Source organism: Hemicordylus capensis, chromosome 3 (assembly GCF_027244095.1).
Source record: "Hemicordylus capensis ecotype Gifberg chromosome 3, rHemCap1.1.pri, whole genome shotgun sequence".
Taxonomy (NCBI): domain Eukaryota; kingdom Metazoa; phylum Chordata; class Lepidosauria; order Squamata; family Cordylidae; genus Hemicordylus; species Hemicordylus capensis.
In genome coordinates, this window is record NC_069659.1 from 358,395,436 (window position 1) to 358,421,124 (window position 25,689).

Here is a 25,689-nt window from a genome sequence, read left to right on the forward strand (position 1 = left end):
TGTCCTCCTGTGTGTCTGCTACCACTGCAAACAAGTCATCCTCGCACTGGATCGGATTGAATCTGTCTGTGAAGGCAAGAGATTTCTTCGGGCAGATTCTGATAGAACAGGGCAGAAATGGCTTAAAATGCCTGGAGTTGCATTGAAAACCAGACAGCTCACGGTTTGAATATTGTCTTTGTTCTATTCTGAACGAGTACCACAGCCTGTAAGTCCTTCCTCTTCTTTCGCAGGTTCTCCAGGGGATACGGCATTCAGAGCTGCAGATCCGGGATATGAGAATGGGAAGCAGCACAAGAAGGTAAGCTCTGGAAGAGGAGTGTTCAAGTATGCAGGAGAGGCATGTAGGAAAAGTTTATGCTGAGAGATTTGGGGGCAGTGGGGTTCTCTCTTTCTCCATCAGAAATCAATAGAATACCATCTAAAACTTAATCTTGGGTGACGTGTTGAGGTTGAAAGGTTTAGTGTGCTGTGCAATTTCTAAGCATCGGTATCTGAGGTGAGAGGTTTTGTGCTGTCAAAATGAACCTCATTAAATCAAGTCAAATATGGTTTGCCTCTCCAAAGTGTATTCCGCATCTCCAGTCATAAGCGCATGAAGTTATTTATTGCAGGGTTGAACACACTTCATTCTCAGGTGGGTAACTGTGCTGTAAAGGTAAAGTGAGCTTTCAAGTCCATGTGGACTCCTGGCGCCCACAGAGCGCAGTGGTTGTCTTTGGCAGAATACGGGGCGGGGGGGGTTACCATTGCCTCCTCCCACACGGTATGAGATAATGCCTTTTATTATTTATTTCTTTATCTATTTATTTATTTATTTAGCATCTTCCTATATCACTGCTGCCCGATATAGGTGTTTCCCATAATCTGGGAAACATACCAGCAGGGATTCAAACCAGCAACCTCTGGCTTGCTAATCAAGTCATTTCCCCGCTGCATCATTAGGTGGCTACAACGGTGCTAAAAACACCACAAAAAATCCAATTAAAAGACAAAAGATCCTGCACAGCCAAAAACTGCTTAATTGACCTACTTAACCCACATCCCTTCAATGCAGTGCTCAATGCCATTAGCCCAGGCGGATGTCTGGCCTTCCCAGAAAATGCCAAGGCTCACCGTTCCAGGGGAAGAGTCTTCTACAGCTGCAGCACAGCCCCAGCAAACGGCTCTCTGGGTGCCTTGGCTGGACTAGATGACTGGGTGGAAGAGTCACGGGGGTCATCTTGGTTGGTCTTAATGATGATTATGTCAGAGGGGGCGGGCTCCAAGTTATGAAGGGCTGAAGCCATTTTGGCTTTTGTGGATTCAACCAGCCCTAGCAGATGCCGGCAGATGGGTTGCTTTCAGTGGTCTGCGTTTTTGTGCCAAAGAGGGTAGGTGAAGCCAAGCCCTGGGAGGCTGGCTGCTGCTTAGGCTGAAGGCAGATGGGTCAGCTGGCAGGGGAGCGGCCCTGGTCATGTGATCCCACAGCTTGTTGGGATGCCCCAAGGGACTCCAGGTGGTCCAGACATGCCCCAAGGCAGGGAAGCCCCCAAGCTCCTCACTCAGTATTGTCCTTGACAGAGGAGGCAGGCCAGTCCTCCAGAGGCCCACATGTGCTCTTTTTAGGAGGCCTTCCCTGCCCTCAGACCCAGGGGCAGCGTAGTCAAGATTGCCTTGTATGTGGAGATGAGGGGAGGAAAGCGAAACAGCAGCAACGTTAGAGCACTTGGGCTGAAATGAGCATGGCCGTTAAGTCTTCTCTCTTCAGTGGTGGTGTCGATTGACGCTTGTCCTGTGATGGCCTTGGCACTTTCAGACGCCACCTTCCTTTCTAGACTGACGTGATGCATCCCATATAGTTGCAGTACATGATTTTAGACTATGTATTGTGATTGTGGTTTGGTTTTTGGATCTATATCTGGTGCTTCAAGCTGTTGGACACAATAATAGGGCATCTCCTCTGTGCAACCTCCAGTTTTTATTTGCTTAGTGGAAACTGAGTCTATGTAGGTTTTCTGTGCTCCCTCTGGGAGGATGAGTGTGATTGTTCGGTTTCCACTTCTGGTAGGGCTGCTCTCTTGGGTAATGGAGGAGCCTGTGAAATGTCACTTCTGGCTTATCCTGTTTTGTTCAAGGGACAAACAGCCCCAACAGCTCAATTCAGTCTTGGGTTTTGTGTCCCCTTGGGCTTCCCACACTTCCATGCCGGACAAAGAGGAGTGGTGAGGATGAGAGCAGCTCCTAGGAAGCTACCTGATACCAAGCCCGGCCCTTGGTCTGTCCAGCTCAGGGCTGTCTCCTCTAACTGGCAATGGCTCTCCAAGGTTTCAGGCAGGAGTTTTTTCCGATCCTACCTGGAGGTGTTTTTGAACCGGGGAGGACCTTCTGCACTCAAGCACATAGATGCTCTTCCACTGAGCTTCGGCCCCTTACAGCAGGCAGTGTTCATGTGTAGTCTCTCGTCCAAATGCAGACCAAGGTGGAGCCTGCTTAGCAAAGAGAATCTGAGAGGGCAACTGCCTTTCGGCTCGAGCTCCCATTGATCTGCTCTGGTTGCTTTTTGGCCCATCTCTGGTGCACTTTTACCCCAAAGCGATGAAGTTAACCGGGCCAGCATCACCAGTGCTTTGACACAATACAGATGGTGCGCTGCTGCTGCTGCTACAAAACTGTCTTCCTTTTCATCCCATGAGGTCTAACAGGCCCATCTCCTTGCTCAAGGTCGTTACAGGCTTTATCCTGCAGATAAATTATTATTATTATTTTACATTTATATCCCGCTCTTCCTCCAAGGAGCCCAGAGTGGTGTACTACATACTTAAGTTTCACTTTCGCAACAACCCTGTGAAGTAGGTTAGGCTGAGAGAGAAGTGACTGGCCCAGAGTCACCCAGCTAGTATCATGGCTGAATGGAGATTTGAACTCAGGTCTCCCCAGTCCTAGTCCAGCACTTTAACCACCACACCATGCTGGCTCTCATTTATCCTTGGTTTCTGTGTATACTTTATACAGCTGGTTGGGTTAATTCTATTGTAGCCCTTTCTCATTCACCAGCAGGGAGGCAGCAAAAGCAGAGGCCATATTTCTACTGTACCATAGAGGCCTCTCCCTGGTGGGAAGGTTGTATCCTTAAGCCTTATGGGTTTAAAGCAGGGAGGGCCAGCAACCAGCATAAACAAGTTAAACCATGAAAGACAGAAGCGTTTATTCGATTTATATAATTCCAAGGTTCTAGGAGGTTAACAGTAAATAAAATTAAAACAAAATAAAACAAACTATTAAAACAACAATTAATTAAAACAATTTAAAACATTCAAAGATTACTAAAAACCAGGCTACAAAAATGTCTCTTAAGGGCTCTTTTAAAGGCTGATAAAGATGTTAAGCCACAAATATCTATAGGGAGTGCATTCCACAGCTCAGGAGTAACTACGGAGAAGGCCCGCTCCCGGGTCGCCGCCAGACAAGCTGAAAAAGCACTTCTGGCCGTAGCCTCAACCTGAGAAACCAGAGTGAGGCCTTGGTCCAGAAGCACTCCAAATTATGTATCTGTTCCTTCAAGGGGAGTGCAGTCCCATCCTGAACAGGAAGATCTAACATGTTCCTCGAAGTATGACCCCTTACCATGAATAATTTGCCCTGCTGGATCAGGTACAAGGCCCATCTAGTCCAGCATCCTGTTTCACATAGCGGCCCACCAGATGCCGCTGGAACCCCACAGGCAAGAGGTATGTGCATGCCCTCGCTCCTGCTGTTGCTCCCCTGCAACTGGTCCTCAGAGGCATCCTGCCTCTGAGGCTGGAGGTTGCCCCCAGTACCTCCATCTTGTTTGGATTCAGTTTCAATTTATTATCCCTCATCCAATCCATTACTGCCTATAGGCAGGCATTTAGAGGGGTTATGCCATTTCCTGATGATGATGTCATGGAAAAATAGATTTGGCTATCATCAGCATATTGAAAACACCCTGCTCCAAATCTGCTGATCTTACGTAGCTGTTTCATGTAGACGTTTAAAAGCATCAGAGATGCTTTTAAAAATAAAAGCAAGGAAGACTCGGCTTCTGAAGGTTCAAGCCAAACTTGGGGACAGCGGGGGAAGGAGGCCGTCCTTGAGCTACAAGCTGTCCCTATCTGACTTTCGAAGAGTGGTGTGTACCACTTAAGAGAGTGCCTCCCTGGCTCTGTCTTGCCAGACTGGCCTCAAGATTTATTTTCTCTTTGACTGAGAAAGCTCAGCTCTTAGATAATGGCTGGCTCCTCTCAGCATCGTATAAGTAAGAAAAGCTGCTTAATCCCTGCCACACTTTGATGGCCAGGAGAAAGAGTGTTCTAAAACGTTGTGTGGGTCTTGACTTTTGGTCAAGATTAACCACTTACCTCCTTCTTGAGATGGCCACAGTTCAGTTCAAATGGCTGTGGCTCCATTTGGGCTGTTGGATGTGTGCATCCAGAGGCATCAGAGCAGATGCTGAGGTCACTCCTGTTTCTCCCAACCCCGGCCTTTCCTGTTTCTTGCCCCCACTTGGGCCTTTGGTGCCTCTTCTGGCCAATGAGAGGGACGTGCTCTGTGCTCCTCCTTCAGTGCAAAATAATAGTGGACAACTGTTCATGCATATGCAGATGATCTGGTAGAAGTTCATGCGGGGAAGTAGCATTTTACATTTTTATGTAGTTCTCTCTTGCTCTCTATTTTCTAGACAGACAGCAGCATATACTAATGGCGTGCAGGTGCCTGATCAGATCATCACTAGCTGGGGTGGGGGGAGGGGCTCATTTATAAGCGCACAGACACAACTGGCATTTTTTGTGCTGCAGTGAGCATTTGTGGGTTTTCTTTTGCAAAGCCTCCAGTTCCAATCCTGCTGGGTTTGAGTGTGCTGCTGTGTCTGCGTCTCTCTGTGGCACATATTTAGATTTGCTGTGTAACTTCTGTGTGTGCAATTTTTTGTTGTGTTCCTTGATACAGCCCGCTTTAAAATGGGTTTCCCGTCACATTACTGCTGTTTCAGAGCAATAAAATGACTGGGAATCATTTGCATTCACAGAGATTGGATAGATTTTTTCCCCTGTAAATAAAGGAGTTTGGTGTACATCTGTGGTGTAACAAAGATGTGCATTTTCTTCTTTAAATGCTGAAAACCCAAGTGTTGTTGTGCGTGAGATGAAACTCTGTTCTATAGAGGAAATGTAATTTTTTTTTTAAAAAAGCTATAACAAGAAGAGACGATTGTCTGGAAGCTGATGAAGGCTTTTTCTTTGTATTCTAAATTCTTCGTATTATGCAAACAGAACCCGGCGTTTCCAGCCCTCTTCCTGTTGAAGGCCCACAGGCATCAGCTGCAAGCTTTCAGGAAGGGGCTTCTCCCTTCTGCTTAAACTGCATTCGTAACAAAGATTTTTAAGACGTTCATGTTTAAAACCTCCTGAGCTTCAGTCCTGGAAAGGGATCCGGGCAGCAGTAGTTTGGCCTGGAGGGGTCTTCCTCTGGGCCTCTCATCCGGCTGGCTCGAGGGCCCTCTGCTTGCTCCCTTCCATGCACCTGTCTTTGTCTTGTGCCCTTTGGGTTATCATCACTTCTCCCCTCACCTCCATTTTTTTTCCTTCTCCTCCTCATTGTAAACCTGTGGCAGGGCCTGCTTGGCGAACTCATTCTCTTGCAGCAGCAAGTCCAGCAGCACGAAGAGGAGGCACGCAGAGCCGCTGACCAATGTGGGCCAGGCTCCTCCCAGCAGAAGCGAAAGGTGATGATGGCTTTAAAAACAGGGGCCTCTGGGCGCTGTGATTCTCCCCCCACCGCATGCCCACACAATCCCCCAACTAATCAAACCTGTGATTCGATACCCTTCCATTAATCCTTGAATGATTGCAGTGGTGGTGGGCCCCACTTGTGACCTTGCACATTTGAGTTTGTAAGAACGCCGGTATTCCATGTCTTGGCACATACGCTTTAGGTGGGGGCAGGGTTGCAGCACAAAAACAATGCTCCTTCTGGGGGGGAAGAGCAGCCCCTCTCCCCATTTAATGGAGGGGGCTTGCATCCTGCCTCTGATTGATTGATTGATTTGATTTATATACTGCCCTTCCAAAATGGCTCAGGGCGGTTTACAAGGTAAACAAGGTAAAAACAATTAAAATAAGTTAACAGTTAAAATCAGAACTATAAAAACAAAATAAAACCAATTAAACAACTCAGCAGCTAAAAAACCCTGGAGATCCAGGGCAACCATTTAAAACAATTTTAAAACAGTTTTTCAATCATTTAAAATCCTGGAAAGCCAGGCCAAACAGATAGATCATAAGGGCTCTCCTGAAGGACAGTAATGATCTCGAATCACGGCTTTCAGCCGGGAGTTCATTCCACAGTCCAGGAGCAGCTACGGAGAAGGCCCGCCTCTGGCTCGCCACCGGACGAACCGGTGGTAACTGGAGTCGGACCTCCTCAGATGACCTTAACGTGTGGTTGGGATCATGCAGAAGAAGGCGCTCTCTAAGATAACTCGGACCTAAGCCTTTCGGGGCTTTAAAGGTAATAACCAGCACTTTGCCCGGAAACATATTGGCAGCCTGTTTCAAAACAGGCATAATATGGTCTCTCCGGGTTGCCCCAGAGTCCAGTCTGGCTGTCGCATTCTGAACTAACTGAAGTTTCTGGACTACGTACAAAGGCAGCCCCACATAGAGCGCATTGCAGTAGTCAAGCCTGGAGGTTACCAGCTGATGCACTACCGTTTTGAGGTCATCCTCTTCAAGGAATAGGCGCAGCTGTCGAATCAGCCGAAGCTGATAATTTTATTCATATTTATCGTTAAATGATAATGTGGATCATTGCAACGCACTCTTTGTGGAGCTGCCCTTGAAAAGTATTCAGAAACTACAGCTGGTGAAGAAAGTGGCTGCCAGATGGATCTCTGGGACTGCTCGCAGGGCACATTCTTCACCAATTCTGCAGTGGCTGCCTGTCTGTTTCTGATAGAATTCAAGGTGCTGGTTATCTATATAATTATTTATCTTAGCCACCAACCATGGGGATGCGTGTCTTTGGGGCAGACCTCTCGCGACACGCTGCAGGAGTTCCTGGCAAAGACGGGAGCAAGGATGGAGAAACTGGGGCCCGACTGGGAAGGAGCCGCACGAGGGAAGCGGTGGGCCAGGCGGCAGTGGCGAGGCAGTGGCAGTTTGGGGCCTTGGCGCGGTAGCGAGGTGGTGGTGGGATGAAGAGGCAGCTGGGCTGCCAGGAAGAGGAGATGGCCCAGGAGAGAACAGGCCGGCTTTAAAGCCGGCCTGAAACCGGCCGGGTGGGGGAAGGACCAGCCCAGGTGGGAAACGCCGGCCCCAGATGCCGCACAGATGTTCTGTGCGGGGTCAGCTAGTTACCTTTAAAGCCCTTGGGCGCCAGGTACCTTAGGGACTGCCTGCTCCCAGCTCAATCTACCCACCTGACTAGATCGGCTGGGAGGTCCCTGCTCCACGTGCCGACACCTGCTGAGGCTTGTTTGCCGAGTGCATGGGACAGGGCCTTCTTGGTTACTGTCCCCTGGCTGTGGCACTTGCTCATGGATGAAACCTGCATGGTCCCCCCTCTCTCAGCCTTCAGGAGGAGAGTGAAGAAGACTGCCCCTTTTATTCAGCCTTTTGGCCAATGAGCTCTCCCTTGCTGTGGAGGAATCCCCCACTGAGCGACCACGTCTGACAAATCCCACCTTTGTGACACCACGTGTGGAGGAACTACTACTTATCCCACCAGCCCTGCTGCCCCCAATCAGACTCTTCTTTTAGAGGGCTGGGTCTACTAAAACAGCCCCTACACCTTTACAAAATACAAAAAACAAAAACTCTGTAGGCGGAAAGACTTATCGGCATGGGGTGGAGACAACCAAACAAGCTTCTAATCTATAAATGCAACAAAAATGTTTACTTTGTAAATAATATGGCCAATTTAAAACATTAGCTTTTTTTGTTGTTTCTTTGTATAGCAGAAACTTTAGAAAACCCAACAGTTGCCATTAGAGCACCAACAAATGAAATAAAAGGGTGACGAAACGCATCCAATTAAACGGTCTGCATGGTCCCTGTCTCCGAGTCCTTTTCTGATCCAGCAGCCTTTTCAGCCATCTGGCTTGTCCCTGGTGCAGTCCCAGGTCTGGGTCACCTTGACAGACTTGGGGTTCAGTCCAGCCTGGTTCTTCAGTGACTCCAGCCCTTACCAGCAAGTCCCCGCTCTCTGTTGGCCATTTCAGCTCTTGCCCTAGCCGCAGCACTGACTTCCTGAGTCTGGGTCTTCCTGAGTCTTGACTGCACTGCTTGTCCTCCTTCTGACTCTGACTCCAAACTCATATTCTCTCTCTCTCTCTCTCTCTCTCTCTCTCTCTCTCTCTCTCAAAAATTTTGCTCCAACAGTTTTTTAAACAATCCAGTCAGTAGAACTTAAGTTCCCTCCATGCTTTTGAAACAGAACCAATGCAATCAAAGCTCCCTCTCCCTCCCAAATCCAACCAGGGCGTTGCATCGTCCTTACTTGAGACTTGCTTCATCACAGAAACCACGACCTCCTGACCACCCTGCCAGCTTTTTTGACAGAGACTGGCAAGGAATGTTGCGCACACAATCCTATTTACAGAAAGAGAGGTTTAGGAATATCGATGTCACTTACAGTACAAGGGCTTATTTTCAAAACCAAGAGGCCTAGGCCTTGCTCCTCCACACTTGCTCTTTTAAATGTTTTAGCTACGTTTTGTCCTGTTTTTAAGTTTGTATTGAGGTTTATTGTTTTTTGAATTGTTTGTTGTTTTATTGAATTTTCTTCTGTTGTTAACTGCCCTGGGGTCTTGGAATGAAGTAAAGGAAAGGGTGCCGTCAAGTCGATTTTGACTCCTGGCACTCACAGAGCCCTGTGGTTTTCTTTTGGTAGAATACAGGAGGGGTTTACCGTTGCCTCCTCCCACACAGTGTGAGATGATGCCTTTCAGCATCTTCCTATATCGCTGCATCCCAATATAGTACCAGCGGGGATTCGAACCAGCAACCTTCTGCTTGTTAGTTGAGCATTTCCCCACCGCGCTGCTTAAGGTGACTTCTAGGTTGAAGGGTGGCATATAACTAAGTAAATAACCTTTAGCCACCTGTCCTGCAGTTTCCACTGAAATGGTAGGGGTAGCTGATTCTGTTAGCATCCCTCCTCGCCCTCCAGCAAGCTCAGAGCACCCGTCCCCTCTTGCGACAGCCCTGTGAGGTGCTTTTGCCTGGCTTTCTGCAGCTCAGGCCTAACCCTCCAGCTGTTGCACCAGACGGGGCTGCTCTCCAACTTTGTCATGCAGTGCATGCCATTCCCCTGTCCTAAAACTAAAGATTGGTGCCTCTCCAGCAGGGTCCCACGCACGTACCCCTTCTCAAGGGAAGCCCTTCATGTCCCAGGTAGGTGGGTCAGCAGAAGACAGCCGAGTCATGCTTTTCGTTCAGTCCTGTCCATGTGCAGAGGAGGTGCTCATCCTCCTGGCTGCTGCTTGGTCCCATCACAGCTGGGCTGGGTCTGTGTGTTTGGAGGCGGCGCTCAAGGAGCGGCAAACACTTCCACCAGTCGCCGCTTCTGTGTGTGTGCCTCCGCCACTTGCAGACTTGCTTGTGGGGATATTTTCACCCGTGTGGTGCCTACAGAGGCCGCTACTGGCTCAGGAATTTCACTTGGCCCTTTCTGGCTTCCCCAGTAGCTACAGAAACCACCTCAGGACCCTATTTTTTCCGTTGCGGTAAACAAAGGAAACGGAGAAGGCATCATGACTCAGAAGTGTAAAGCGCCAAGAAAGGGTTTCTGTCCTGGCAAGCCGATGGACCCTTTGGCCCTTACGCTGCCTGGCTCTTACCCGAGGCTCTGCACAGGAAAGACGCCTCCTCTTTGACGGAACTTCTCATTTAGAGACGTGTTTTGCTCACGTGTCCTGGAGACAATGAAAAGTGAGCTCCGTGTCCAAGGGAACAGGTGTGGTTTTAAAAGTATATTCTGTCTAGGAATCCTTTTTTAGATAACATTTCCTACCACGTGAACTCAGAAGGGTTTTCTTATTTCTCTGTCATACCTCTGGACAACACAGAGCAAACACATCACATGGCCACTTCTGCTTTGCCTACAAAATCATTTGCCAGGGTCATTTCGATAGCCCTGAAGGACTCCATCTTCCATCTTATCACTGGCCAGCATCCCCTCTTGAAGCAGAGAAAATGGATTCATCCCCCACTGTAAGCCAACACCTGGCATGTTCAAGGAGGTGCTGCTCCATGGATGCGTCTGAGTCCAGGCATGCCGCCTCCTACAGCTGTCCTGGGTTGGCAACCCTCTCTCGCTTCCCCAGAATCCTTCTTTCCATCCAGGCTGTAGTGGGCAAGAACCAGGGCCGGTAGACCCCCAAGGGCTTGAGTCTTTGCTGCCTCTTCCCATGGTGAGAACAAGCAAAGTAGCTGCACTTCTTGGTCGTGTATCAGTTCTAAACGCTTCTGTCTGCCTTTCCATTTCAAGAAGAATTGCCCAAGGGGGTTTATATATCGAGAATAAAAATGCTACCTATATAGAGCAGGGCTCTGCCCATCCTGAGTTGGAGCCTCCTGGAGTGGGGTCAGGCCTGTCATGCCATGCTCCCCTTCCTCCTGAAGCGTGACCTGTGATCTCTGCAGCTCTTGAGTCGTGGTCTCCTCCTGCTTGACCAGCCTCTTTGCAGGAGTGGCTGTAGCTCGATCGTAGCTCACATTTTTCAATTTTTTGCTGGTCAATGACCAAATAAACTTATATCTTTTTCAATTTATCTGTAAATGTGACAGGAAAGTCTTCTTGAGCCTGGGAATGCACCATTCCAGGTTTCCCTCTCTAGGGAGAAGACAAGCTCATGCAGTGCTAGCTGAGGTTCTTACTGTTGTTCATGCTAAATAACCAATATTTCATCCAGAGTCTTTCAATTCAGGGTAGTTAAGTCATCCTTGGAGATCTGCTCCCACCAGCGTTTTTGGGTGCCCCTTTCTTCAGGCATTTCTCTGGGGAGAACGAGCCCGTCTGGAGCCTTCAGGGGGCTGCTGGGACACAAGTTGCCATTCGGCAGCCCACCCTGGCGGGCGGCCTTTGATGAAGCTGAGATGCAAACTTCGCTGTAAACCGCCCAGAGACATAAGTAAAAACATGTTTGTCAAATAAATTAATTAATAAGAGCTCCTGCCAGAGACCGCAGAGATGCTTGCTCACGTCACCTTGGACTGGATGGCGACTTGCAATTTGCCAGCGGAGGGGCACAGTTCCCCAAGGGGTGGCTCTGGTGCAACTGGCGCTTCTCCAGAGGCTCTCTGAGGAGTGGCGGCTACTCGGTGGCTGTTCAGCAGCAGCAGCAGCAGCGCCTGGTGGGTTGTTCCTGTGAATCTGGGGAAACAGCCGCTTCCCCATCCTACTGTTGCCAGAACCTGAGGGGTATACTCGTGTGAAATAGGCGCCGTAACCCAATATTTGGCTTTTTAAAAGCCAAATCAACCTGAGGGGTATACTTGTGAGAATCTGGCAACTCGCCTTGGAAAGAGTCCTGTGGTACTGATGAGGCGCTTGTGGTCTTGACTGTTGCTTCTGGTGTAAAAACCAGACCCTCTGAGTGGTGGTCTTTTTCTTTCTTTCTTTTTTTAAAGTCAACTTTCCAGAAGTTTTTGAAGAAGATACTGCTACAAGTTATTCTGCATATGTGGAGCAGAATTGGAGTGTTTGCCATAGTGGACGTTGGAACTCCAAGATCATTCAGTCCCATGTAGTGGGGATGGGGCCATAGTTCAGTGGTGCAACAGAAGGTCTCCTGGGAGGGCAGGGAAAGATTCCTGCCCGGAACCCTGGAGAGGGGCTGCCCGTCATTCTAGGCAAGGCCCAGTGGCCTGGCTTAGTAGACGGCAGCTTCCTACGTTCGCAAGTTGAAATGTCCTGGGAGCTTCACGCGGCTTGAAACTTCTTTAAGTCAAAAAGCGGTGTGTGAAGTATGTGAAGCAAAAGCAAACACAAGGCTTTCTGAGCAAACAATGGTGTTCTGTACCGAGGCTGGCACATACTTTGTATCAGTGACGACTTCTCCTTCTTGAGCTGGACCTTGTGTTGCTGTTGCTCGTGGAAGACCTGCTGAACTTACGAGTATTGACTTGGTGGCAACCCAAGTTGTGTTTCTGCATTTAAGGTGTCACTTGTATTTAACGAATCTTGCACATGAGGAGACCTTGGCAGATGGCATCAGAGGCACACACTTTACATTCTTAGTATCAAGAAGTGGCTTTGTTTACTTTGGGAAAACGTGGAGCAGGGATGTGCAAGACATTCTTCAAAACGCTACTGTGAACTGGGCTCTGTCCTTGGTTTCCTCTCTGTCCCAAGCTATCAATCTGACCAAAGAACTTGGTTTGGGTAGCCCTTGTGAGAACCGGGATTCTTAAAACTCCTGCTTTGAGGATTTGAGATAAATACGTCAGGTGGTATAAATACGATAGATAAATCAATAAATTTGCTGTGTCCTGAACATATAAGAAACTGGAGATGCTCACATTTGTGTTGTTTGATGTTGCAGGTTTCTGACAAAGAGAAGCTGGAGCAGCTGCAAGAGGAACTCCTGCGCACTCAGGTAGGGGGCGCTGCTGATGCCAGGGGGCACCATCCCTAATCGCTGGATAAATTATTAGACGACTCGGCGTATCGGCGTAAGGCCAGTTACTCTCCGCCTGCTAACTTGGCAAAGAGGCATCTTTAAGGGGCTGGTAAAAAGGAAGCTGAAAGGGAAAGTCAGGAGGGTCAAATCACTCCAGAAATCATGAAACTCATTTAAAAACTCATTTAAAAGCACAGTAATAGAAGCTCAGTTGGAATGTATACCAAAAAGTAGGAAAGGTACCACCAGTTCAGGAGGATGCCGGCGTGGCTAACAAGCAGCGTCAGGGAAGCTATAAAAGAAAAGAAGACTTCCTTCAGAAAATGGAAGTCCTGCCCAAATGAAGAGAACAAAATGGAACATAAACTCTGGCAAAGGAAATGCAAGGACACAATAAGGGATGCAAAGAGAAAGTTTGAGGAACACATAGCTAGAAGTGTCAAGAGGAGCCAGCGTGGTGTAGTGGCTAGAGCAGGCTTCCCCAAACTGCGGCCCTCCAGATGTTGCTGAACTACAACTCCCAGCATCCCTAGCCACAATAGATTGTGGCTAGGGATGCTGGGAGTTGTAGTTCAGCAACATCTGGAGGGCCGCAGTTTGGGGAAGCCTGGGCTAGAGTGCTGGACTAGGACCGGGGAGACCTGAGTTCAAATCCCCATTCAGCCATGGAACTAGCTGGTTGACTCTGGGCCAGTCACTTCTCTCTCAGCCTAACCTACTTCACAGGGTTGTTGTGAAAGAGAAACTCAAGTATGTAGTACACCGCTCTGGGCTCCTTGGAGGAAGAGCGGGATATAAAATGTAAAAATAAATAAAAATAAATAAATTTAAATATATCAGAAATAGAAAATCTACCAGGGAGGCGGTTGGCCCCTTAGAGGAGGAGGGTATGAAAGGGATTAAGGAGGATAAGGAGATTGCAGAGAAGCTGGATGAGTTATTTGCGTCTGTCTTAATGGCGGAGGACCCTGACCATATACCCTCTCCGGAACTGAGCTTCTCAGGCTCGGAGGCTGAAGAGCTTGGCCAATTTTTATTAATTGATTGATTGATTGATTGATTGTTGCATTTATATACTGCATTTCGTTAAAAAACAACCCCAAGGCGGTTTACAAAAGTTGAAACATACAATAAAAAGACAATAAAAAATATTAAGCTAAAAAATATAAAAACAAACCAAATTTAAAATCTATAAAATACAAGCATAAAAACAATACAACAGGTAAAAACACACAGAAGCAGCAGTAAAAACAATTATGTAAAAGCCTGGGTAAAAAGCCAAGTTTTAACAAGCTTTCTAAAAGCCGTGATGGAGTCCGAGGAGCGAATGGCCACTGGGAGAGCATTCCAAAGTCTGGGGGCAGCAACAGAGAAGGCCCTGTCCCGAGTGCACGACAGCCGGGCCTCTCTCATTGTCGTCAGGGCCCCCTCAGATGTCCTCGTCAAGCGGGCAGCAACCCTTGGGAGCAGGCGGTCCCTCAAATACCCCGGGCCCAAACTGTTAAGGGCTTTAAAGGTCAAAACCAGCACCTTGAATTGGACCCGGAAACGAACTGGCAGCCAGTGCAACTCTTTCAGAATGGGGGTGATGTGTTCCCAACGGGCAGCTCCGGATAAAACCCTAGCTGCCACGTTTTGCACTAGCTGCAGTTTCCGGATATTCTTCAAGAGCAGCCCCACGTAGAGCACGTTACAGTAATCCAGCCACGACGTGACTAAGGCGTGGGTAAATTTGAGGTGACCAGAGAGGCTATTCTAAACTCTCTTGAACAACTAAAAATTAAATCTCCTGGGCCAGATGGAATCCACCCAAGAGTTCACCCAAGGGTTGACATAGTATGCTTGGACTTCCAAAAACCTTTTGACCAAGTTCCCCACCAAAGGCTCTTGAGTAAACTTAGCAGTCATGGGATAAGGGGATGGTTTCATGTATGGATTAGTAACTGGCTGAAAGACAGAAAACAGAGGGTAAGAATCGATGGTGGAGAGTTTTCACAATGGAGGGAAGTAAGAAGTGGGATCTCCCAAGGATCTGTACGGGGACTACTGTTCTTTAACTTGTTCATAAATGATCTAGAAGTTGAGGTGAGCAGCGAAGTGGCCAGATTTGCAGGTGACACTAAACTATTTACGGTAGTGAAATCCACATCTGATTGTGAGGAACTCCAAAAAGATCTCTCCAAACTGGGGGAGTGGGCAACAAAATGGCAAATGTGGTTCATTGTAAGCAAGTGTAAAGGGATGCATATTGAGGCAAACCCCCCCGCCCCAACTTCACATATACACTGATGGGATCTGAGCTGTCAGTGACTGACCAGGAGAAAGATCATGGGATCGTGGTGGACAACTTGTTGAAAATGTCAACTCAGTGCATGGCTGCTATAAATAAGGCAAATAAGAACAGCCGTGCTGGATCAGGCCCATGGCCTGTCTAGTCCAGCCTCCTTTTTCACAAAGTGGTCCACCAGGTGCCTCTGAGAAGCCCACAGGGAAGAGGTGAGACATACCCTCTCTCCTGCTGTTGCTCTCCTGCAAGTGGTATTTAGGGGCGTCTTGCCTCTGATGCTGGAGGTGGCCTATAGCCACCAGACTAGTAGCCATTGATAGACCTGTCTTCCATGAATTTATCTTGCCCTCACCTCTTGACTGCAGCCTTCTCATGGGCATCTGGTTGGTTACCATGTGGGACAGGATGCTGGACTTTTTGGGCTGCCTTGGGCCTGATCCAACAGGGCTGTTCTTATACTTGTCTATTCCCTGTGTATTGAGTATTTGCAACAGGTGACATATCAACCCAACCATCTCATACTACTGTATTTACCCAAATACAAGACAACTTTGAATTAAAGATGAGCCCCTTAAAAATAGAGGTTAAATATAGGTTATATCCTTACTTACCCAAAAGGAGGAGAACTCTGAATTTAAGATGAACCCCTGATTTGTTGCCAGATTTGGCTTTTTAAAGCCAAACTTTGGGTTATGGTCCATTTGACCCATGAGTATACCCCTTAGGTGCTGGCAACAAATACAGTCGGAGCTTGAGACCTTATGACATGTAACAGCCAAATGCAAATGACACCACTCTATCTGGGCGGGACTGATGTGTGTGGTGGGGTTGCACCCTGGGGAGTCGGCTCCCCTGCTGCTATGCTTGTGTCTGAGGAGCGCCGAGTGCAGGCCACAAGGCTTCATGCAGTTCCATGGTTCCATCTCAAAAGAGCTCCCCAGAGCTTTCCTTCATTTTTAGCGTATTTGTCATTCAGTGTCAGCAGCATCTGATAGTGCTACCCAGGTATGGAAACACCTATATTGGGCAGCAGCAATATAGGAAGAGGCTGAAAGGCATCATCATCTCATACTGCGCGGGAGGAGGCAATGGTCAACCCCTCCTGTATTCTATCCAAGACAACCACAGGGCTCTGTGGGCGCCAGGAGTCAACACCAATTTTACGGCACACTTTACCTTTACTCCTTCACACGTACACACCCACATCCCACACCAAATATCAATAGCTGCTGAAATTGAGCTTTCCTATTTCAATAAGATGAACTCTACAGGGGGGCATTGGGACTCAGTTGTGATTTACAAAAATCATATATTTAAAATATAAAATATTGTAATTAAAAATTCCTTGGAAGCCATCAGCAATATTTTAAGGAAGCAAAGTGTTTTTGTTCTAAAGCATGTCAAACTGCCTTGGGATTGTTTTAAATGAAAGGCAGTATATAAATTTAGCAATAAAAAAATAAAATAAATTGTGTCTACTAAACAAACATAATATATTTTTTCTGATAGTTACTTCAAGAATCTTCCTCTTTATATATAATTTGCTAAGGCATACCTGTGGGTAATCCCATGTGTGGCAGTTCTCGTGAGTGTTTGGAGAGCTGCCAGATAGGATAGTGACAGGGATCAGAGAGGAGAGCTGGTCCTGTGGTAGCAAGCATGACTTGTCCCCATAGCTAAGCAGGGTCTGCCCTGGTTGCATCTGAATGGGAGACTTGATGTGTGAGCACTGGAAGAGATTCCCCTGAGGGGATGGAGCCACTCTGGGGAGAGCAGAAGGTCCCAACCAAGTTCCCTCCCTGGTTTCTCCAAGATAGGGCTGAGATAGAGTCCTGCCTGCCACCCTTGCGAAGCTGCTGCTGCCAGTCTTTGAAGACAATACTGAGCTAGACGGACCAAGGGTCTGACTCAGTATATGGCAGCTTCCTATGTTCCTGTGTTCCTATGGGCTGGAGGAAGAAAATGGTGGCGGTGGCTGGCTGGCTGGGAAAACGACAAAGAAGGAAGGGGTGGGCAGGCAGGGAGGAAATGGCGGCAGCGAGTGGAGGAAGGAAGGAAACAGCGGCGAAGGGGCGGGGGAGGAAGGAAGGAAATGGGGAGGGGCAAAGGGAGAAGTACACAGTGGGGGGGTTGGGAGGGAGGAGGTGGGCAGGGGAGGGAGGAAGGAAATGGTGGGGGGGAGGGAGGAAACGGAGGCGGGCAGGGAGAACTAGAGGCACAGATCTCTGCACCCGGCCCAGCTAGTTTAATATAATTACCTGATGATTTAGTTTTTGGTTAAAATCCTTCTATTAATTGAACATGTCCTGGCAGACAGACCTGCAGTTGCATTTTTCAGTAATTATTGTGCTAGGAAAGATTTGGCTAGAGATAGCAGCACCACGTGGGGCTTCCTTGTTGAACTAACTTCTTTTCCTTCTCTGCATCCCCACCCTGCCATTTATTTCTTTTTTTGCAGCTGAAATACCAACGGATGCTTGAGCGTTTAGAGAAGGAGAATAAAGAGTTAAGGAAGATTGTATTGCAGAAAGATGACAAAGGCATTCATCAGAGGAAGCTGAAGGTACTTCAGTCTTTGGCTTCATTTGACATGGATTGCCTCGGATTAGATGAAATCTCACACTTCTCCAGTATTTAGATTAGCTGTAAACTGTATCAGGAAACGGTAGCTTGTACAGCTGTGGTCCAAAAATCCCCTGTACATTAGTTCATGTTCCTCACGAGGGTATTGTACTACCCGTAGTTAAAGAGAAGTACTCTAAGGAAAAAGCTTCTGCAAAAATATTAGTTTACTTGTACAGCTCCTAGTACAGCATACACAAACCGTACAGCATAGACAAAGCATAGGACATCAACATAGTGTTGATTATAAAGGGTATTCTATGGAAACTCATTTCAAGGAGCAGTTGTACTTTTGTACAAACCATTAAAGAAAATGTTAAGTGAGGGAAGCCCAAAGGCAACCTGAATCTACATAAAAATTTCCAACTTAAAAAAAAATCCTACCGTTTCTCATGAGCAAGCAGAAAGCTCTAAAAGAAATCCATCTTCAAAAATAAGAAGGCATCTCCTTTTGAGTCAGACCTTTGGTCCATCTAGCTCAGTATTGTCTTGACTGACTGGCAGCAGCTTTATATGGTTCCCCGCAGAAGTCTTTCCCAGCCCTACCTAGAGATGCTGCCAGGGATTGAACCTCGGGCCTTCGGGATGCCCAGCAGATGCTGAGCCCCGGCCCCACCTGCTACACGAATTCTCACATAGATGTCTTCTGTCGTTCTAATGTTACTTCAACTCAGAGACTTGTAATTGACTCCTTTCAGGTCTGCTAAAACGTCCTTCACTAATCCTTATGTCTGAGAAACAAAAGCCAGCTTAGACTGGCCAAACTGATTAACTTACAAAACCTGGAAACCTCCTGAAACAAAAACTTGAAGTTTCAGGTGAAGAGATCATAAGTAAATAGGCCGCCATTTTTCTAGGCCATAGCTGAATCCAAGGAAAGAGGGAGTGATTCTGTTCTGCTCTGTGCTTAGAATGCTGTGTCCAAGTGGGGCCCCACATCTTCTTAGGGAGAACGTGGATGAACTGGAATAGGTTCAGAGGGGGGCAGCCAGGATGGAGAGGGCTCTGGAAACCAAGTCCATGTTAGTGTTGGGGTGGAAGGAGCTGGCTGTGATTAGCCTTCAGAAGAGAAGACTCAGGAGGGGTATCAGAGCCATCTTCAAATAGGGTTGTCACATAGAAGAAGGCACGGGCTTCTGAGGGCAGGACTCGAACCCAAAGGTTGAAACTGCAAAGAAGCAGATGTAGGCTAGTCACTAAGGGGTCCAGCAGTGGAGTGGCCTCCCGAGATTGCATGGCCATCTCTGTCTGCTGGATGGGAGATCCCTGCTCTGAGCAGAGGGTTCGACTGCAACAGGGGTCCTCAAACTTGTGCCCCCAGATGATGTGGGGGAACAGGGACCAAAGGCCCTTGTGTCTGGGGATGCTCCATGTCATTCCCAAGTGACTAGAAGATCTTGAAGGACCCTTCTAGTTCTATAAGTTCTGTGATTCTTCTGGAGGCAAAGCTTGCACAACTTGCACAAATGCAGGAAGCTGCCTTATACCAAGACAGATCTCTTGGTCTGCCTAGGCCCGTGTTGTTTGCTACGAGGGGCAATGGCTCTCCAGAGCTGCAGCCTGAAGGGTCTTCCCCAGCCAGGGACTGAGCTGCCCGGGATTGAGCCTGGGGTCTTCAGCATGCAAGGAAGAAGCTCTGCCACTGAGCTCTGGGCCCCAAACCTGTCTCCACACCCTCCCTTCCACCCACCTACCCACAGATCTTCTACACTAACGTGGTAAATCTGTGTGAGCTCCTTTGTAGTGGCAGTTTTGGTTTAAAAGCAGTCTCTTATGTGATTATCCTTTTAAGGCTGGGTTGATCTCCCCTAAAAACTGTATGGGGGGGGTGATCAACAGAGTCTGGTTTCTCCTGGATATTCTTTTATAGGGCCATCTGGCTTGGAGAGACTGTTAGTCCTCTCTGGGAAGGATCCTGCATTCATGAAAATGCCTGTGGCCACAGTGGCGCGTTCCTGCATAATTGGGCTCTGAGCCAAACCTGGCATGAGTGGCTTCCTCTTGCCATCCCAGCTGGAGAGAGCTGCTGTTTGTTCCCTTTGTCTTTGGCTCAGTTTACCAAGTTGGCTTTATTTCTTAGAAATCTTTGATTGACATGTATTCTGAAGTCTTGGACGTCCTGTCTGATTACGATGCCAGCTATAATACGCAAGATCATCTCCCTCGGGTAAGTCAGTGACGAGCTCTTTCTGATGTGGCTTGGGTCCCTAGATGTGGTCTGACTCCAACTCCCGTCATCCACAGTGGGGGCTGAAGGCCATTGGCTGAGGATGCTGGGAGCTGAAGTCCAACCGCATCTAGGGACCCAAGCTTGAGAACCCTTGGCTTAATGTTCTCCTGTCCCATCCTGAGCAAGGGGAGCCGACCACAAGTTTCCAGCACTTCGTTTTGTGGACAGTCAGTATCTGAGCAGGGTTAGGACATCCCAAGTAAAATTGCTGGCTTGCATTGTGGTTTTTTCAATAAAAGCTGTGAAATCTTCTCCTGTAAAATGATTTGATCCTCTGGAAAAAAACTTGTTCTCATCAGAACTAAGGAAACTTATTTCTGATATGAATTCTGGTGTGGCTTCTAAAAAACGTGTTTTCCTAGTTACAATTAAATTTGTCTGTATTTTCCTAAAAACAAACAAGTTTCTTAGTTATATTTTAAAGCCAGTGACTTTGAATGTTCTTACTTAAGGTTGTAGTGGTTGGAGATCAGAGTGCCGGAAAAACCAGTGTGCTTGAAATGATCGCGCAAGCCCGGATCTTCCCTCGTGGCTCTGGCGAAATGATGACCCGTTCACCTGTCAAGGTAAAGATGCTGAGAGCTGATAGAGTGCCAACAGCATCCACTGGAGAGGGCACCCACTCCGAAAGGGATGGGTCGCTGCTCTTGTCTGGTTCCTGGCCCATGTGCCCAAGTGGTTTTCAGCTGCTGCTTCTCTCCTGTGGCTGCTAGGTCACCCTGAGTGAAGGTCCCCACCATGTGGCCATTTTCAAGGATAGTTCTCGAGAGTTTGATCTGACCAAGGAGGAGGATGTAAGTCTTACGTAGCTTCTCATCAAAGTGCTGCTCTGTTTGGGGGTTTGTCACATTCATGTCTGGGAAAGTGAGTGTCCAGGGCAGGCGGGTGTGAGTGCAGAGGCTTCTTGAATGTGGGAACTTCACTTGCGGAGACAGTGTGCTGTGAATCAAGTGTGGAGCATGGAAGAGGAAGAGCAGGTTCTTGGGGGTGGCCTTGAGCAGGTCGAGATGTTCCAGCTGGAGCCACGTGCGATCAGCGAAAAACTGTGGCGTACTGTCATCCCTGGCAGCCCGCCACGGCACACCTGCTGCGCGAGCCCCATTCATTCCGTGGAGGAGGCTTGTGGCAGTCTCTTCTTTAGGCCCCTTCAGCAGTTCAAGCTGGGAGGCTGCTGTTGTTTGGCTGCTTGCTTGATGGGCCGTTCAGGGGCAGTGGGGCAGACATTGGTAGCTTCCCCTTCCGGACAGCTTGCACGTGACTCAGTTGCGTCTTAACTTTAGTTGTGCATTGTGGTGATTTCTGATTGTGTTGACACAGCTGGCAGCCTTGAGAAATGAGATTGAGATCAGAATGAAGAAGAGCGTCAGAGAAGGCTGCACGGTCAGCGCGGAGGTAAGGCCTGGCTAATGTCTTCAGCTCTCTAGCCCAGGAAGTGTGTCCCCATTGCAGAAATCACTCTCAGCATAAGAGTGTGTGTGTGTGTCTTCTGTCCGTCTCTCTCTCTCTCTCACCATGAAGCATGTTCTCTTTGTGCCTAGGAAGCACCTCTGACTTTGGTTCTTTGCTTTATTTTGCAGACTATCTCCCTCAGCGTGAAAGGTCCTGGCCTGCAGAGGATGGTGCTGGTGGATTTGCCGGGTGTCATCAGCGTGAGTAGGCTGCTGCGTTGGTCGCGTACTGTTGGAGCCGCCAGGATTGTCCAGGGAGCACAGGGAGCTGCCTTGTGCTGAGTCAGACCCTTGCTCCAACTGGGCCACTCTTGCCTGCACTAACTGGCAGCGAATCTCCAGGGCTTTTAGACAAGAGAGCCTGTCTTTCCCCGCCCTGCCTGGAGAGGCTGCCAGGGTTGAACCCGGGACCTTTTAGGAGGCAGAGCAGGCGCTCGACCACTGCCTCAGGGCGCCCCCCACCCCCACCCCTGGACAGCCTGTTGCCCTGGGGCCTGGGAGAACCGTGCTCGGGCCGCCATTCAGCCACAAATGCGCTTTGGCCTTGGGCCAAACACAGGTGCCGGAGGGAGCCTTGGGCTCAGTCCTCAGAATCCCCCTTTGAGAAGGACGCTGTCCAGGGGGAGAATGGCCAGGGTTATTCCAGGGGGCTGGAAGGGAAGGCTGGGGAGAGGCCGGCTATTCCCAAATACTGCAGTGGGTGTCAGGGAGGCCATCTCCTCCTGTTCCTCCTCTCTGGGGAGGACCTCCTCAGGGTTCCTTCCCTGAGCGTGGAAAGAACGTGTGGGGCATGGCACAGAGTGCCTTTGTGGCGCCAGAGCTTTGGAATGGGCTGCCCACCAACCAGGCCATCGCTTGAACTGCATCCAGGTGCAGTATGGAAAAGCCCAGGTATTGTGTGCAGATGGGAGGTGAACATGTGGCAGGTGCCGATTTTTGCTGCCTTGGCATTTTTACATGGTTGAGTGTTGCACATGGCCTTGGATGCCTTCTGACTGGAATGTGATAAATCAGTTCTATAAATCCTGCCATCAGCAGCAGCTGCTTGGTGCTGACCCCCACTTTCTCACAGCAGCCCATTTAAGACAAATGAGCTGTCATGGGTGGGGGGAGTCCTTGTGAGGAAAGTGAAAGGATGTGGGTCCAGCTCCTCTTAATTTTCTTTTAATCTGGCCTTTCATTTATGGTTCAGGGGTGAATGGAAGCTGAGCGGACAGTGGGGTGGAGAGAACTCGGTTTATTAAGAAGGGAGACTAACAAGGGCATCTGAGAAACTAGAAAGGGAACATGGCATTCGGTTTACATTTATTTGCACATTATCCTACCTGGAACTTTTTAGTCCTCGATTAAAATAGGAGCCCCTTGGGGAGAATTATCTGTTCCTGGTGAGAAATTTGTGGCCTGTGTTGAGCGCACAGATGTAGGTCCGGCTTTAAAAAGGAAACCCTTATCCTTCCCATTGGGAACAGGACAAGAAGGAATAGACCTTCCCTGTGAAGTGCAGGAGGCTGGTTAAGTTCTTAAGTCCACTCTTTCAGCCCTGGATCCAACTGCTTAGGGAAGAGAAGTGGCTCCATTCCATTGGAATTGGCTGCCCACCAGGGCCTCCTGAACTGGAAGCATAAGGAAGGCCCCAAGGAAGAGTGTAGGCAGCAGACTCCTCAGCTCTGTCCCAGTTGCTCCTCTTCCTTCCCTCCACCCTTGTCTCGCTTTACAGACGGTGACCTCCGGGATGGCCCCAGACACCAAGGAAACCATCTTCAGCATGAGCAAAGCCTACATGCAGAATCCCAATGCCATCATTCTGTGCATTCAAGGTGAGCAAGGCGGCCAGGCTGGGGTCAGAAGAGCCTTGCCTCGTGCAGGTCTTCCATTCGTTGGGAGCCTTAGGAGACGGATACATGAGTGCAGGCCACACCTGCTCGCTGTGGCCTGGCTTGGGGAGAGGCACAGGTTGGGGTTGCTCGGAGCAAGACAGAAGGATGGCCCTGCTTCCATGGCTGGGTTGGACTCCCTTGCTTCCCCTTTCTTTCCAGCCCTGGGACTCGGCTAGTCGGTTGTGTTTGCTGGACTCAGATGTTGAATAATGAAGTGTTTCCTGTGTGTTAAGCTACTCTTATCATTGAAGCAGGTTGTGTTTAGCACCCCTTTTCTTGCAGATGCATGTGTTTGTATATTTTGCAAGTTCCTAGCGGATTTGGGTGTTTTCATTTACTTCCAGATGGGTCCGTGGATGCCGAACGCAGCATCGTCACTGACTTGGTCAGCCAAATGGATCCTCAGGGGAAGAGGACGATATTTGTCCTGACAAAAGTGGACCTTGCAGAGCAAAACGTGGCCAGCCCAAACAGGGTGAGGAGAAGCGATGCCTTCCTGAAAACATGCCGGGGCCATAAAAAAGGAAGGAGAGCAACGTCTGTGGTGGGATCCTGTCGGAAGTGCTTATTGAGGCAGCCTATTGAGTCATGCAGCCATGAGGAGGAACCCTAGGCTGATGACCTCATGCTCGAAGTCCTTCCAGCTGTGCAGATACTCAGTGCTCTTCTTTTTGCATTCTCACGCAAGGGAGATGCACGGAGGCACCTGGCACTTGGTCCAGGTTTATCTCCAGCAGAACTCACTTGCAGGAGTCAACAAACCTTGTCTATTTGTGTCACTGAAAGGAAAGAAAAAAACCCCAAACAAAACAAACCCATGTGTGTTTGTCTCTTGGCTTGTATGAAGAAATTAGTTTCTTGGGAACTGGTGTAAGGCGAAAAGTGTGGATCAAGACCACGCACGCTTGTGAGTCTCCTCCCTGGTGTGCACTTGAGATCCTGGGTTGCGGCTTGAGCTTTTGAACAATCCTTGGTTGGCATTCAGTTTCCTTCTCCTGTTCAGAACCTGATCTGTTAATTAACTTGCTCTCAGTTCTGCATGTGTGTGAGAGACGCTGAATTTGGACATACTAAGAAACCTGAGATCCCTTCAGCTCTGGTTTCCCAAGCTGCACATCCAAACTGACATAACCGTGAAGGACAAGAAGAGACCCATGGTTTCCTTTCCCAAACTGAACCTTCGGTCAGAGTGGAGTTTTGCTGCAATTACCTCCGGTTCTGTGGCACCAGTGTTGCTTCCGAAGGCTGGCACCAGCTCCATGGGACCAGAGTGGAGGGAGGAAGTTCCTCCCTCACTCCAGCCTGATTGGCTGTGTGGGCTGTCCTTCTGTCAAGAAGGAAGCCTGCACAGCCAGCTCCCCCAGCTCTCTGCAGTCCCGCTGAAGTACAGCACAGGCAAATTAAAAGCATATGTTAGCTGTCATCCAGACTAAGTTACTCGTGCGTCTGGCTGTCAGGGACTAACAATATTTTGTTTTTTTAATGTAATCACCTGAAGCCCCGGAACTTGGCAGTTGACCTGGCCAGGCTGTGTTTTCTTCTTAGCTCCTTGTAAAAGGACTCTGCTCTTGGTTTTGAAGGCCATACTCAATCAGCTGCTTTCTTGTTTTCCCAGATCCAGCAGATCATTGAGGGCAAGCTCTTCCCCATGAAGGCTCTTGGGTATTTTGCAGTTGTTACAGGAAAAGGTAAGTGGAGTTTGCTTTTACCAGCTGGTGAAGCTTCACTGCATTTATGGGATGGCATAAGAGCTTTCTTCTCTTCTCTCCTCTCCTCTCCCCCCACCCCTACTTCTCTAGGAAATAGCAGTGAGAGCATAGAATCTATTCGAGAGTATGAAGAGGAATTTTTCCAAAACTCCAAACTGCTGAAGTAGGTTTGTGTTGTGGTGGTGATGTGTTTTGTTTGTTTTTCAACCTTCAGTTCTTATTGTGGGGACCCCAGATCAACATCCTGTGTGGTGGCTTGGAGGTTAAGGGTTGTCTAACTTATTTTTAAAATGTGTACCCTGCCTTTCTTCCAAAATAAGCTCAAGGTGGCTTACAAAAACAAAAGTTAAACAACCGTTTTAACATAACACCCAGTAAAAAACAAACAAGTGCTGAACAAAAAATGGCAGGGGGCACAAAAACAGACATCAGACCATTCAGGGAAAGCTGACTGGAGGCCAGCCGCCAAAATACCCTCCAAAGGGGGACTAGCTGTCTCTGCTCCCAGGGCAGGGAGTTCGGGAGGGCTGAGCCAGCCCCTGAGAAGGCTCTCTCCTGGGCGGCCACCCAGCAGTGCATCCCCGAGGGAGGAGTTCCCATAAGGGGGTCCTCCTGAGATGTTTGTAGGGGGTGGGCTGATTTCTGCAGAACAAAGCAGTCCCTCAAAGTAGTCCCTTCCTTTTAGACATGGTTGCAATACCAGTTGCAGGGGAGCAACAGCAGAAGAGAGGGCATGCCCTCACCTCTTGCCTGTGGGCTTCTCAGAGGCATTTGGTGGGCCACTGTGTGAAACAGGAAGCTGGACTAGATGGGCCTCCTTGGGCCTGATCCAGCTGAGCTATTCTTACGTTGTTCGCAGCCCTGTAAATGATATTCTCTGCTTCTGGAAGA

The 25,689-nt window shown here is 48.7% G+C and overlaps 1 protein-coding gene across 4 annotated transcripts in view; it reads left to right on the plus strand.

The window, feature by feature from the left end:
- OPA1 (OPA1 mitochondrial dynamin like GTPase) overlaps positions 1-25,689 on the plus strand; it is an 81,381-nt gene that overhangs the window by 10,748 nt on the left and 44,944 nt on the right. For 2 of the 4 annotated variants that reach the window (XM_053308838.1, XM_053308839.1), the window contains 13 exons: positions 234-301; positions 5,615-5,725; positions 12,548-12,601; positions 17,371-17,475; positions 19,615-19,701; positions 20,217-20,330; positions 20,478-20,558; positions 21,082-21,156; positions 21,342-21,413; positions 22,930-23,029; positions 23,434-23,564; positions 24,705-24,777; positions 24,889-24,961. In XM_053308838.1, the coding sequence (XP_053164813.1) occupies positions 234-301; positions 5,615-5,725; positions 12,548-12,601; positions 17,371-17,475; positions 19,615-19,701; positions 20,217-20,330; positions 20,478-20,558; positions 21,082-21,156; positions 21,342-21,413; positions 22,930-23,029; positions 23,434-23,564; positions 24,705-24,777; positions 24,889-24,961 (1,144 nt within the window). The remainder of the gene's footprint in view (positions 1-233; positions 302-5,614; positions 5,726-12,547; positions 12,602-17,370; positions 17,476-19,614; positions 19,702-20,216; positions 20,331-20,477; positions 20,559-21,081; positions 21,157-21,341; positions 21,414-22,929; positions 23,030-23,433; positions 23,565-24,704; positions 24,778-24,888; positions 24,962-25,689) is intronic. The other 2 variants (XM_053308840.1, XM_053308841.1) reach the window with 1 other exon arrangement.